The sequence below is a fragment of the Orcinus orca genome, chromosome 20, assembly GCF_937001465.1.
Source record: "Orcinus orca chromosome 20, mOrcOrc1.1, whole genome shotgun sequence".
Lineage (NCBI taxonomy): Eukaryota > Metazoa > Chordata > Mammalia > Artiodactyla > Delphinidae > Orcinus > Orcinus orca.
In genome coordinates this window covers 54350491-54366392 of record NC_064578.1, presented here as the reverse complement: position 1 = coordinate 54366392, position 15902 = coordinate 54350491, and the positions used below count along the sequence as shown (strand labels likewise).

At 41.5% G+C, this 15902-nt stretch overlaps 2 protein-coding genes across 3 annotated transcripts in view; one reads left to right on the top strand and one right to left on the bottom strand.

The window, feature by feature from the left end:
• LOC101281293 (zinc finger protein 665) overlaps nucleotides 1-15902 on the top strand; it is a 369078-nt gene that overhangs the window by 188844 nt on the left and 164332 nt on the right. The window lies entirely within an intron of this gene.
• LOC105747735 (zinc finger protein 836-like) overlaps nucleotides 1-15902 on the bottom strand; it is a 94072-nt gene that overhangs the window by 69685 nt on the left and 8485 nt on the right. For both annotated transcript variants that reach the window (XM_049703521.1, XM_049703520.1), the window contains 2 exons: nucleotides 15439-15565; nucleotides 10589-11256 (listed from right to left, as the gene is read on the bottom strand). In XM_049703521.1, the coding sequence (XP_049559478.1) occupies nucleotides 10589-11256; nucleotides 15439-15565 (795 nt within the window). The remainder of the gene's footprint in view (nucleotides 1-10588; nucleotides 11257-15438; nucleotides 15566-15902) is intronic.

The following is a 15902-nucleotide window of genomic DNA, read 5'->3' as shown; positions in this document are numbered from 1 at the left end:
AAGGCTGAAAGACACAACGACCTCTCAGTAAAGCCATAACAACAGGAATACACACAAAGTGCCACCTAAAGGACACTGGCCATTCAGGATGAAGGTTAAGTCAGCCCTCCTGGGAGAACTGACCCGCAACTGGGGTTGTTATGAAGTCCAGTGACAAAGGCATTTGAGTATAGTGAGGAAATCTCCAAGACAGACGGTTCCCAGGGTTTTTATCTCCTGTTCTCCCCACTCACAGGTAATTACAAGATACCCTAGCTCATTGAGGGGGGCCTCCTACATGCCCCCTTAGGTTCCCAACATCTGCAGCCTTAGCACAAGGGAAATCACTATCGCTGACTCTGTGCAGATGACCTGCCGGAAGGCAAAGCTCCTGTCCAAGGTGGTGACTGGTCCCTGGATGTGCACACCTGGAACACCTGGGGGCTAAAGTAAAGCAGTGACAGAGCACACTAAACATGGGGACAACTCAGGACACTGCATGAGGACACCAGTTCTGTAGGGCTTTTTAGGACTGCCTACATCTTTTCCTCCCATCGTGGGAGGAAGAGAAACACGGTGCAACCTTCAACAAATGGAAAAGGGGAGACTCCAAATGATCAATGGAGAAAGGCATTTCTGATGAGGGGGGTTGATACAGGGGCAATAAACTCTGGTGAATGTGACAGAGACTGGCTGGAGGGGATGGTGGGGACCTCTCAGAACCTAGAACTGAAGGAGGACAAAGGGCCTGAGCCATGGTAACTTAAAGGCAAAAGGTTAAAACAGGAACTAAGATCTGACACAGAAAAGGCACCCCAGGAAGGACCCTGAGTCAGACCAAAAATGGAGCAAGCCAGATGACTGGCCAGAGACAACCCGGAAACTAACCCCATGACCATCAACCTGAGACTGAGAGCCACATGACAGAGCCGTCCTCCTGGGGTCCCTTACCCTGCTGCTCTTCACTCAGGCACCCCTTCCCAACAAAGTCTTTTGCTTTGTCAGTACGTGTGTCTCCTCGGACAATTCGTTTCCGAGTGTTAGACAAGGGCCCACTCTTGGGTCCTGGAAGGGGTCTTCCTTCCTGCATCAAAGTATGAACGCTACACATGCACATTTTTACCAAGTGGGTTGAACAAACTAAAATTAATCCAGAATTACAGTGGCCATTATGACTATCATTCCACCTCCCAACACTCGTTTTCCTTAAGTCTAAATCTGAAGGCTGCAGCTCTAAAATTAAACAAGACGAATGGTATATTTATTTTCATGGCTACCTGGAAGCTTCCAAACAGGAACAAAATTCTAAAATTGCCTCTTTGCGAAACACTTTCTGAACTGACCAAACCAACCAAAAAGCTAGAAATGAGCAAAATAGCTTCTGAAGCCTTATGCCGTGAGTGTTTTCCTCCCCCAACTTGACAACTTGTGTGTTTTCTCAGAACCCTTTGTTTCAGACTCCACCATACAACAGTGGGAACCTTAGCAGGGCAGGAAGGATTCAGCACAGTAAACTCTTACACAGAGACCAGCAAGGCAGTTTTCCCACACTTTCCTTCAAGTCACTGTGGTCTCTGGTGAGACCCTCAGCTGGACCCGACAATCCCCTCCAGGTCACAGACCAGCCCTGATCCATCCCCACGCAGAGCAGAGTCCCCTCACCCTCAGCCCAGATCTCAGCCCTCAGGAACGGGGAGACTCAGTCATGATGCTCAATGGTACATACAGATTAGAACATACGGGAGATCCTTAATATTATTTATTAAAGTTGGGCCCCACCCTGATAATACGAAAGAGGATCTCTGGTCAGGGGGCACACACGTATTTACAAAATGCCTCATCCATCTAACGTGAAGACTGCATTGAGCACCGACGGACAAACTGATAATGAAAATGTGGTGTATATATATAGAATGCAATATTGCTCAGAAGTGTTGCCATTTGCAACAACACCGATGGCTCTAGAACGTACTATGCTAAGTGAAAAAAGACAAAAACAAGTACCACATGGTTTCACTTACATATGGCATTAAAAAAAAAGTGGAATACAGTGAAGAGAGACTGGTAGAACAAACATATGATTTTGAGAAAGGGGTAAAGGGGTGAGATAAGAGGGGCATATTTCAGGGACTGCCCTGGTGGTCCAGTGGCTAAGACTCCATGCTTCCACTGCAGGGGGTTCGGTTTAGATCTCTGGTCAGGGAACTAAGATCCTACATGCCAGGTGGTATGGCCAAAAGAAAAAAAAAAAAAAGTTAAGAGGATCACATTTAAAACTGCACAATAGATAGGTCACAGTGATGTAATATGCATAAAGAATATGGTCAATAACGTCATAATAATTTTGTTTGGGGACAAGATGGCTACTAGACTCATTGTGGTGATTTCATAATGTATACAAATATTAAAACAGCATATAGTGCACCTGAAACATTATATTGTACCTCACCTATATTCCAATTAAAAATAAAAAGAGAGGGAATTCCCTGGTGGTCCAGTGGTTACGACTCGGCGCTTTCACTGCTGAGGGCCCGGGTTCAATACTCGGTTAGGGAACTAAGATCCCACAGGCCATGCAGTATGGCCAAAAAAAAACAACAAAAAATTTTTTTTAAATAAAAACAAACTCCACTGTGGAGAGATACCATATAAAATTAATGTATGCGGCAAAGCCAGGAACCAGGGCTCATACCTCACTTGGTATCAGAATATACATTTTTGAGAAAAAAACACACAAATATATGGCAAAGCTGATCCAAATTTTAAGCCTTCTGGAACATAATAGAATTCTTTCCAGAAATTTGACACATGTAATGAGTGTGATCAACTTTGTAAACAATACACAGCTTTGTGGTCATGGAAGTATTCATATAATATGGAAACGGTACAAGTGAGTCAAGGCCTTTCAGCAATTACCTCAGCATACGCCACGCAGAATTCATACTAGAAAGAAATGACAAATGTAATGGAGGTAAGTGTTCAAACAATGCTCTCAATGGACTTAACGCTAAGAAAGGTTACACTCAGGGGAACTAGGTTCATTACTTATGAAGATCAACCAAAAAAAAAAAAAAAAGATTAAGAAGATCAACCAGGATCAGATAGGACTCAGTGCTTTCACTGTCATGGCCTGGGTTCAATCCCTGGTCAGGGAACTAAGATCCTGCCAGCAGCATGGAACAACAGGAAGAAAAAAAAAAAAAGGCTACTTAAAAAAAATAATAAAACTAGAGACTGTAATACAGAGTGAAGTCAGAAAGAGAAAAACAAATACCGTGTATTAACGCATATATGTGGAACCTAGAAAAATGGTACAGATGAACCGGTTTGCAGGACAGAGATAGAGACACAGATGGAGAGAACAAATGTATGTACACCAAGGGGGGAAAATGACGGGGGGAGGGTGGTGGTGGTGTGATGAATTGGGAGATCGCGATTGATATGTATACACTAATATGTATAAAATGGACAACTAATAAGAACCTGCTGTATAAAAAAAAAAACTCATGAGATGGTGTCTATCAATGAAGCAAGGATACCTGTGGAAAAGTCTAATTATCTGCATATTATTAAATGTTTTTATTCAATTATTTGAAGTTTCTTGATAACGGTGTATTCTTATTAACGACCTATAACCTGAAGTTTGAAATCTGCTGTTATTCTTTCGTTACTCGCTATTCTTTTATCACCATGACGGTTTTAGGCAAGGGATGGGTAAGATGAAAGGACCTACTTCATTAGGTGGGATTTATTCATACCCAGATTACTGTGAAAAACTAGGACACTCACTTTAAGGTGCAATGTTATAAATAAACTTGACAGCATGGGGAGGGGCAGAGTATAGATATAAAACTATTATCTAAAATATAGTGCTTTTTGCGGTCATTGCCCCTTCTCTAGATTTGCTATGACTGAGGGCTATTGTTGATGATTATAGGAAAGGGTTACCCTACCAGATGATCGTGAAACACAGTACAACTGGACACTGAGAGAATGAAGTTTTTCATATGAGTATCACGATGGCAGAAAAAATGGAGGGGAACAATGGTCTTCTGTCCTCTTAAAAGGGAATAGCTGTTGTATATCATTTATTAATGAAAATTAGTATTATTTCTAGACACTGAAGACATGGTGTTACAGAAGATAGTTTAATGAAAGGAACTAGAGTAAAGCATGCTTGTGAGGGATTCAAAAATTAATGTAATGTAATCTTTCCTTTATAATCCTGAATGAGTCATAAGCTTTCTATTGACCCCAGAGTATCCCACCTCTTTGGGGCACTTCATAATACGTCGTTAGGCTCTCTAGGTTGAGGGGCATCTAAACAATTTCTTTCCATGTTATATATAAAACGACATTCAACTTTGGAAATACATGTTCATAATCTGCATTTGACTTATGAACTCCAAAGTGTATCCCTGATTATTTCTGGGACTACTATGAAAATACCAAGTCGGTGAAACTTCAGATTCAAGCTCCCTACAAACTGCCTCTCCTTACCTGAAAATACACAAGGTTATATTTTTACATGCCTTTTTTAGTGCTGAAGTTAGACCCATGGTTTGCATATCTACATGAAATGAAAATAGAAATATAGTAAGCATATGAAAACTATGAGGAAATAAAAGAACATTTCATAAATAAGGATTAAAAGGACACAATCTATCTTTTGTGTTGCAGTGCTCAGAGAAATAACCGGAAAAGATCAAGGTTCATGAGTTTCCTCTAAGAATGAACATACACAATGGGATTTATAAACTATAAATTTCACGTATGCACTCTCCAAAATATTTGTTGGGGTTTTTTTTAGGATTTTTTAAAAGGGTATTTTTTTTTTAAATACATTTATTTATTTATTTTTGACTGCGTTGGGTCTTCGTTGCTGCGTGCGGGCTTCTCATTGCGGTGGCTTCTCTTGTTGTGGAGCGTGGGCTCTAGGCATGCAGGCTTCAGTAGTTGTGGTGCACAGGCTTAGTAGTTGTGGCTCGCAGGCTTTAGAGCACAGGCTCAGTAGTTGGGGCGCACAGGATTAGTTGCTCTGCAGAACTGGGATCTTCCCGGACCAGGGCTTGAACCCATGTCCCCTGAACTGGCAGGCAAATTCTTAACCACTGCGCCACCAAGGAAGCCCTATTTGTTGTTAATTACTTTTGCTTTTTTTTTTTAATTAATGAATTTATTTATTTTTTGGCTGCGATGGGTCTTCATTGCTGCGTGGCTTTCTCTAGTCTCTGAGTGGGGGCTACTCTTTGTTGCGGTGCCCAGGCTTCTCATTGCGGTGGCTTCTCTTGTTGCAGAGCTCCGGCTCTAGGCACGCAGGCTTCAGTAGTTGAGGCTCGTGGGCTCTAGACCGCCGGCTCATGGTTGTGGCTCACGGGCTTAGTTGCTCCGCGGCAGGTGGGATCTTCCCAGATCAGGGCTCGAACCCATGTCCCCTGAACTGGCAGGCAAATTCTTAACCACTGCGCCACCAAGGAAGCCCTATTTGTTGTTAATTACTTTTGCTTTTTTTTTTAATTAATGAATTTATTTATTTATTTTTGGCTGCGATGGGTCTTCACTGCTGCGTGGCTTTCTCTAGTCTCTGAGTGGGGGCTACTCTTTGTTGCGGTGCCCAGGCTTCTCATTGCGGTGGCTTCTCTTGTTGCAGAGCTCCGGCTCTAGGCACGCAGGCTTCAGTAGTTGAGGCTCGTGGGCTCTAGAGTGCAGGCTCAGTGGTTGTGGCTCACAGGCTTAGTTACTCCACGTCAGGTGGGATCTTCCCGGGCCAGGGCTCGAACCCATGTCCCCTGCATTGGCAGGCGGATTCTTAACCACTGCGCCACCAGGGAAATCCCTGCACTTTTGCTTTCTCTGCTGGAAAAAGATGGAACCCCACACAAAGTTTAGTTTGGAGGGCTTTCTGTGGAGACCAGGGTGGACCAAGTTGTTCCCAAAATGGCTAGAGAAAGCAGAGCAGAGAATGGTGATGTTCTTGCATTACGGTGGATACAAGACTGGGCTGTGGTGATGGTACTTGCTTGTGGTGTGAACCTACAAGTCCTGCCAAGGGATGGAGCGCTCAGGCTTTATTATCAGCCTGCCCTGATAACATGGGCAGAAGAGGAAGAGCTTGTACCGAGTCATAAGGTGTCTGTAGTCAGACCTCAAAAATGGAGTCAGACTCACAATGTTTTCGATTCATTTTGTACTTCTACATTCCTGAACAATGAGAGCATAAATCTATGTTGATTTAAGGCATTTAGTTTGTGGTAAGTTGTTACAGCAGAAATAGAAATTTTAAAGAAATGATGTATATGGAAAATCAAAAGAATCTACAGGGCTTCCCTGGTGGCGCAGTGGTTGAGAGTCCGCCTGCCGATGCAGGAGATACGGGTTCGTGCCCCGGTCCGGGAGGATCCCACATGCTGTGGAGTGGCTGGGCCCGTGAGCCATGGCCGCTGAGCTTGCGCGTCTGGAGCCTGTGCTCCGCAACGGGAGAGGCCACAACAGTGAGAGGCCCACGTACCACAAAAAAAAAAAAAAAAATCTACAGAAATTTCTAGAAAGAGTATATGATGCAAGGTGTCAGGATACAAGTACACCATGCAAAAATTTATTGAAATTTTATATAGTAGCAATTTACAAATGAATACTGAAATTAAAAATGTAGTATCTTCTTTAAATGCTCAGAAAAGTAAAACTAGAAGAAAAATGTGTAAATCTAACAAAACATGGACTTTTATATGAAAAACTACAGTGGTCTGAAAGAAATCAAAAATGACATTTAATTTAAGTCATTTTAGAGAAACACACCACAGTGAATTGCTAGAGAAACACAGCATATTCATTGAAGGTAAGACACAACATAGAAATGATGACAAATCACCTCAAATTGACATACAGGTTTAATGCATTTCTCCACAAAATTTTTGAAGATACAAACAAGATTTTTCTAAAATAAATATGGAAGGCAAAAGAAATAGAAGAGCTGATATATCTGAAAAATACTATGTGGGCAAAAAATATATCTGAAGTGGTTGGAATCACTCCACACAATAACAAGATTTATAATACAGTGACAGTAATCAAGACTGTGTGGGATTTGTCGAGTGACAGACACACAGACCAACAGAACAGAATGAGGAAACCAGAAACAGCCCTACAGGAGTACAGCGTACCCTTGAACAACACGGGTTTAAGCTGTGTGGATTCACTTATAAGTGCATGTTTCCAAAAACACACTATCACAGTACTACAAGGTCACAACTCGGTTGAATCCAAGGATGCAGAACCACAGATATGGAAGGCCAATGTTAAGTTATACGTGGATTTTTGACTACTCGGGACTCAACACCTCTAACTCACTGCACTGTTCAAGGGCCACTGTACTTCCAACAGATTTTTGACTAAGGTACCAAGGCAATTCAATAAACGAAGGATTTTCAAAAACTGGTAGTAATCAATAACATGTTCACAATGGGGGAAAAAACTCCATTTAAACTTCACACCTGTACAAATATTAGCTCAAAGGTAATCACTGGTTTAAAGGTAAAATTATAAAACTAAACAACAAGACATTTAGTAAAAACACTGCAGAATAAAATTTTGATACCCTATGGATAACTGCTCTTCTAAAAAATTGCTTACATATATTATCTGGTAAACATTTCCAAACATTAATTTTTTTACTGAAGTATAGTTGATTTACAACATTCTGTTAGTTTCTGCTGTACAGCAAAGTGACTTAGTTATACACATATATACACTCTTTTTAATATTCTTTTCCATTATGGTTTATTCCAGGAGACTGAATATAATTCCTTGTCCAAACATGAATTTTTATTAACCTAGGGTAAAAACACCTTGGGCAATTGATTTAAACAGTGTTTTACAAGCATTTTCAAAAACCATATTGCACAATGGAACATACGTGTGCCTCAGGTAAAGAAATGTAATAAATTATTAGCATGAAGATAACTGTATTGTTTCCTAATCAAGAAATCAGGAGTTTCAAGAGTAAATATTCGGGGCTTCCCTGGTGGCACAGTTGTTGAGAGTCCGCCTGCCGATGCAGGGGACACGGGTTCGTGCCCCGGTCCGGGAAGATCCCACATGCCACGGAGCGGCTGGGCCCGTGGGCCATGGCCGCTGAGCCTGCGCATCCGGAGCCTGTGCTGCGCAACGGGAGAGGCCACAACAGTGAGAGGCCCGCCTACCGCAAAAAAAAAAAGAGTAAACATTCGCTGTTTTGTTAAACAGTCTGAATCCATTTTATGATGTTGGACTACTGACAGCTTTAGGCAGCAGGACAACCTCTTCCTATTCTACTTATGTGGGCAAACTAATTAAAAAAAAAAAAAAAACAACCTGAGGACTCCCTCCTTTGATACAAACTGAAAGTTCAAATCTCATCAAGTGATCTCCTTAACACACGAAGCCATTGACCATTCCCTGTTCTCTTCAACCATTTTTTGAACACCTTGGAAGTCTCCACCCTTCCCATAGAAAGCTGAATTATATAACAAACATTCTCATAACACTTCCATATAAATATCAGTCTCAATAACGAAACCAAATTCTGTGTGGGGTTCCACCCTATTCCACTGAATGGTCACAAGTGCAAACCAGCAACAACAAAAACAGGTCTTAAGGGTGAATACATGAAATTTCTAGTTTATCCACCAAACAAAAATGTCCCCATTGTATGTGGTTCATTTTGAAGAGAAAACTCATGAACATAGAGCCCTAAAAATTATTTCACTGAGCACAATAAAGGAAAAATGTGATACTACATGATTTTTTAATTTTTCTGTTTTGCATATGCTTACTATTTTCCTAGTTTCTCTCCATCTAAATCAAGGTGCATACCATGACGTTTATTTAGACACATAAAAGAACAAGAAAAAATACATTCATATACTGCATACTCAAGAATGGGGAGCAGGTATTAAGGAGTGTTTTAAAAACTAGCATTCCCAAGGTAGAGTAATGCTGTAATGTTCTGTTCAGTATGGACTGTCTGATGATTAGTAGGATGTGAGCCCCAAGTGAAGGTTTTCCGCATTCACACATTCATGAGGTAATCTCCAGAATGAATTCTTTGGTGAATACATTCCTTGTCAAAAGGCCAGGCCACAATAATTACAATTATTGGTTTCAATCAGTAATGAAATTTCTAATAAAGCATAAGATGGGGACACCTGCTAAAAGCCTCGTCACATCACTACATTATTAAAGTCTCTCACCAATATGGATTGCCTGATGGCATTAAGTCAGGCTTGAAAGCACATTGAAGAATTTGACATGCTCATTACATGTGTAAGCCTTCTCACCATTATGAATTCTCTGATGACGTACAAGGTTTGCATTTTGACTAAACACTTTGCCACAATCATTACTCTTGTAATTTGCTCCGTTATGTATTTTCCAATGAATTCGAAGTTGGGGTTTTTGACTAAAGACCTTGGCACACGCATTACATTTGTAAGGTTTCTCTGCAATATGAATTTCTTGATGCCTTGTAAGGGTTGTCTTCTCACAAAAGACCCTGCCACACTCATGACATCTGTAAGGTTTCTCTCCAGTAAGAATTCTCTGAAGAAGTGCAAGGACTGCATTTAGATTAAAGACTCTGCCACACACATCACATTTATATGGTTTGGATCCTGTATGGATTATCTGATGATGCCAGAGAGTTAAGCCATGATGAAAAGTTTTGCCACACACATTACGTTTGTACGGTTTCTCTTCAGTATGAATTCTCCGATGAATTGCAAGGTATGAATTTTAACCAAAGACCTTGCCGCATACATCACAATTATGTAATTTCTCTCCTGTACGGATTATCTGATGCCTACTGAGGTATGAGCCCTGATGAGGGGTTTTAGCCACACTCATTACATTTGTAAGATTACTCACTATTATGAACTGTTGGATGACTTGCAAGGTTTGTGTTTTGACTAAAGACTGGGACACACTCATTCCATTTTTAAGGTTTCCCTCTAGTAGGAATTTCCTGATGAAGTCCAAGGACTGCATTTTGATGAAAGACTGTCACATACGTCATATTTATATGGTTTTGCTACTCGATGGATTATGTCATGCCTACTGATGCCTGAGGAAGAAAGAAAGATTTTCCCACAGACACTACGTTCTCCACAGTATGAATTCTCTGATGAGTTACAAGGTCTGGATTTTGACTAAAGACCTTGGCGCACACATCACATTTATGTAATTTCTCTCCTGTATGGATTATCCGATGTCGAGTGAGGGTTGAGCTCTGATTAAAGGTTTTACCACAGTCATTGCACTTGTAAGGTTTCTCTCCAGTATGAATTCTCTGATGAACTGAAAGCTTTCTTTTCTGACTAAAGACCTTGCCACACTCGTTACATTCATAAGGTTTCTCTCCAGTATGAACTCTTTGATGAATTACAAGGTCTGAATTTTGACTAAAGACCTTGTCACATACATCACATTTATGTAATTTCTCTCCTGTATGGATTATCCGATGTCGAGTGAGGATTGAGCTCTGATTAAAGGTTTTACCACACTCATTACATTTGTAAGGTTTCTCTCCAGTATGAATTCTCTGATGAACTGAAAGCTTTCCTTTTGTACTAAAGACCTTGCCACACTCATTACATTTGTAAGGTTTCTCTCCAGTATGAATTCTTTGATGAATTACAAGATCTGAATTTCGGCTAAAGACCTTGTCACATACATCACATTTATGTAATTTCTCTCCTATATGGATTCTCTGATGACTCCTGAGATTTGAGCCCTGATGAAACGTTTTGCCATACTCATTGTAAGGTATTTCCCTGTGTGGGCTCTGGTCTTGTGTCAGTATTGAAGGATGCATAAAATATATATTAGAAATGTTGGTTTGGACAGGAGGAGAAATTCCTTCAACTGGTGAAAATGAGGAAGTACTGCTGATACTCTTCTTAGCTTTATTAAAATCATCAATTTTCTGTTTACTTTTAAACATATGCAGTTCATCCTGAAGGCGTAACACAAGTCTATTTCCAATATGGTTGTTTCCCGCATCCCTTCCACCATGTTGACTTCTTCTGTCAGTGACATTTTGGTTATGGGATGTAGGGATATTTCTGTAATTCCTTTCATCATGTCTCCACTGAAATCCAAAGTCAAACATATTCTCCTGTATTTCCGAGAGGTAAAAAGGTTCCTGGATTTCATGTCTTCCCAAAATCACTGTTTGGAATACTCCTCCTCTATCAATGTTTGATTTTAGCTGTAATTTCCTTACCACGTGTATATGAGAAATATCTACAAGATATAAAGAACCATACATTTCCTATTCATTATACTGCATGAATAAATGTTTCACGTTGAATATGTGATATTAAACAAAAGTAACACTTTTCTCAAACAGAGTTACGAAACTTTTCAACCATGGTGTTAAATTTTTGAAGAACAGTAAAGAATAGGATTCTTCACTACAGAAAGAGTGATTACACGTAATTCAAATTAAGTTCAGCGTAGCATCGTTTCAACCACTGTGACAAAAACATTCAAATGGAAAAACTTACATTAGCTCTCAAAAAAGGGTATTTTCCACGGTGACCACAAAGCACATACCAACTAACAGTAAACACACAAATACCAGAAGTTTAAAAAGGAAATCTTAAGGGAGATGCAAGAAGAAGTGAGCTATGTAACTAATACTGTTATTCAAGCATCCCTGCTGGAAATGGTTTCTAAGTCATCACAGCTGCATATATTGATTTAGGTCATCTACTGAAAAAGTTTTTCAATGGATGAAAGGGAATCATTTTCACAGTGTGAGTAATGAGGAAGGTGGAGGGATGGATGATGAAGTGCTGCAGAAACTGGGGAGATCAAGAGAACAACTTAAATACGTGACCAACGACAGTGATTCTATCCACATCAAGAGACAATGTAAACGGACTTCCCTGGCAGTCCAGTGGTTAAGACTATGTGCTTCCAAAGCAGGGGGTGCAGGTTCCATCTCAGGTCAGGGAACTAAGATCCCACATGCTACGGGGTGTGACAATAAATAGATAGATAGATAGATAGATAAATAAATAAATAATACAATACAAAAAGAGAGACAGAGAGAGACCATGTAAAGAAAGACCAGGACTGATAACAGGACTGAGTGGAGGAGAGGGAATAATAAACATGGGGTATCATAGCTTGTGTTTGCATATATGTGTGAATAAAACTGTATGAGGCAACTAAAAATAATGTGGTTAAAAGAAAAGAAGAGGGGCTTCCCTGGTGGCGCAGGGGTTGGGAGTCCGCCTGCCGATGCAGGGGACGCGGGTTTGTGCCCCAGTCCGGGAAGATCCCACATGCAGCGGAGCGGCTGGGCCCGTGAGCCATGGCCGCTGAGCCTGCGCGTCCGGAGCCTGTGCTCCGCAATGGGAGAGGCCACAACAGTGAGAGGCCCGCGTACCGCAAAAAAAAAAAAAAAAAAGAAAAGAAGAGGACTTCCCTGGTGGTGCAGTGGTTAAGAATCCACCTGCCAATGGAGGGGACACGGGTTCGAGCCCTGGTCCAGGAAGATCCTGCATGCTGCGAAGCAACTAAGCCCGTGTGCCACAACTACTGAGACTGTGCTCTAGAGCCCGTGAGCCCCAGCTACTGAGCCCACATGACACAACTACTGAAGCCCACATGCCTAGAGCCCATGCTCCTCAACAAGAGAAGCCACTGCAATGAGAGAAAGCCCACACGCTGCAATGAAGACCCAATGCAGCCAAAACTAAATAAATAAATAAATATACAAAAAGAAAAAAATTAAACTAAATTTTAAAAATTAATTAAGGAAAAAAAAGAGAAAAGAAGAATTGGCCCAGCAAGTAACACAATACTATTCCTTGTTTTTTGGCCATGCCATGCAGCTTGCTGGATTCTTAGTTTCCCAAAAGGGGATCAAACCTGAGCCCACGGCAGTGAAAACAGCTGAGACCTAACCACTGGACCACCAGGGATTTCCCGGTACGATTCCATTTATAACTGTGGAAATTATACTCTGGGTATGGGGCCAAAACAAAAGGGATGTAAAAAGAGAGAGAATGGGACACTGAAGCAATATAGCAGGTTTACATTTATTACATTATTTGCTACATAAGGTATCAAATTGAATATTCCATAGGCCCCATTTCTATGCATATAATCACAAAGTACATACATAATATCCCAGGAGATGTGAAAGAATGTTTTAGCCGAAACCTAAAGGAAAAACTACAATAAGGCCATCAAAAAGAGAGTTTCTTCCATATAAAAACATACAGATACAAAGAAACTGAAAAGTATAAAAGCTCCCCAGAATACTGTAAAAAGAACAAAACTATAATATAATGCAGCAATTACATTATTGGGAATATATCAAACAAAATGAAATCACTGTCTTAAAAGATACCTACACTTTGGGCTTCCCTGGTGCCGCAGTGGTTAAGAATCCGCCTGCCAATGCCCGAAAAACGGGTTCAAGCCCTGGTCTGGGAAGATCCCATATACCATGGAGCAACTAAGCCCGCGCGCCGCAACTACCGAAGCCTGCGCACCTAGAAACCGTGCTCCGCAACAAGAGAAGCCACCGCAATCAGAAGCCCGCACACCACAAGGAAGAGTAGCCCCCGCTCGCCGCAACTAGAGAAAGCCTGCGTGCAGCAACAAAGACCCAATGCAGCCAAAAATAAATAAATTAAATAAATAAATTAATTAAAAAAAAAAAAGATACCTGCACTCCCACATTCATAACAGCAGTAATCACAATTGCCCAGGCATTGAAACAACCTAACTGTCCAACAGATGGATGGGGAACAAATCTGGGAGATACACAGAATGCAATTTCATTTATACATAAAGAAGAAAAAAATCCTACTATTTTTAACAGCACAGATGGACAGTGAGGATATATACTCAGTAAAATTATTCAGAGAAAGAATAAAACTGAATGATCCCATTTATGTGCAAAATATATTTTCTAAAAAAGAGGCATGCTGGGACTTCCCTGGTGGTCCAGTGGTTAAGAATTCGCCTTCCATTGCAAGGGACACAGGTTCGCTCCCTGGTCGCGGAACTAAGATCTCACATGCCAAGAGGCAAATAAGCCCAAGTGCTGCCTCAACTGAGCCCGCGAGCTCTGGAGCCCGCCCGTCACAACTAGAGAAGTCTGAGCGCCACAATGAAGACCCAGTGCAGCCAACAAAAAAAAAATACATAAATAAAAATAAAGTAAAATTAAAAAAAGAGGCATACTAAGAACAACTTAAAGTAGAACAGCTGTTACCAAACTCCGGTAGCAGAATGTGGAGATATTAGTCAAAGGAGTAAATGGCTGAGGTAGCAAAACAAGCAGACAGGGCTTGAGACAGCTCCTTGCAGGTTCTGAGGTGCCAGATGGAATGAAAGAGCAGCCAGTGTTTTCCCATCTTCTGATTAGGTCTTCAAAGAACACAAGATGGGGGTGGAACCCAGAAAGCCTCAGGGGCTGGAGTCTGGAGGCATCAGCTCTGATCTATAGAGACTGAGAACTGAGCATCCAAGGGAATCAAGTCCAAAAGGAGAGCTGAGAGAGCAACAGACCCCTTTAAAACAACCCTGTTGGGGCCTCCCCGGTGGCGCAGTGGTTGAGCGTTCGCCTGCCGATGCAGGGGACACGGGTTCGTGCCCCGGTCTGGGAGGATCCCACATGCCGCGGAGCGGCTGGGCCCGTGAGCCATGGCCGCTGAGCCTGCGCGTCCGGAGCCTGTGCTATGCAACGGGAGAGGCCACAACAGTGAGAGGCCTGTGTACCGCAAAAAAACAAAACAAAACAAAAAACCCTGTTCACGCTCCTCAAAATCAAGCAGCAACAAGTTCACAGGGGCCACATAGCCGAGTGCAGCAGATCATGATAAAGACTGCCTTTGTCTTTGGTGGAGCTCCCATACCACTGGAGGGGGAAAGAATACATTTTACATGTTGAGGGACCGAGTGATAACTAAGGAAGAAGAAAAATTTCCTCTCAGACTTGACAACGAATAGATTTCTGTTTTCGCAAACAACTCTCCCAATTTGTAGAGTTTCCCAAACACTACTAATGCTGCAGTGGGTCTGGAAACATATTTCACAAACATCCACCACTTGCCTCCTTCTCAATGCAGAGGGAACGATGAAATATGCAGACATCTAACTCTTTTCCAGTAGGTACTGAATCAAAAGCACAGAGGTAGAGCACAGGGAATGAAATATTTTAAAAGTTTCCGCTTAGGCATTAGACACACTTAATCACTTAAAAAACTCCTGGTGTACCACAAAGTGGCCAGATCATCTGAAGAAAGGGCATGTTTAAACTCCTGATGCTAAATCAAGAAGCTTTTCATGCCTCAGTCAACGTGGCTTTGAGCTCAGTTAAGCAAGGCAGGGGATTCCAAAAGGCAAACCAGGGAACATGCAAAGATACCCTCCTGACTTTTGGAGGGAAGTTATCCTCACCCACAGAGATCAGGTTCCTGTAGGTCTCCAACATCACGTCCCTGTACAAGGCCCTCTGAGCAGGGTCCAGGCATTCCCATTCTTCTGGAGAGAATTCGATGGCCACATCATTCAATGTCAACTGTCCCTTAAATAAAAAAACATTTCACCAAGAGGACGTGAGGAGAGTTCTTATTTCCATACAAAATGAGTAGAGGTAAAAGATCAATTAGGTTGAAGTATGTATTCTGACAGATCCATGGAAAGGTATTTGAAGCTAACTGTGTGTGTATTTTAATTTCTTATGCTTTGTCATAGAGATTACAATATCCTTCAAATCGATTTACCCTTCTCACTCTTGTGGGCAATACATAAAATATATGCAAATAAAGATTCAACACCGTGTTGTCCATGTGGAAGTGTTAGATATTACGTTCTATACACTGAGGGATAATCATCCTTCTGGAGGTGGAGGAACATGAGTG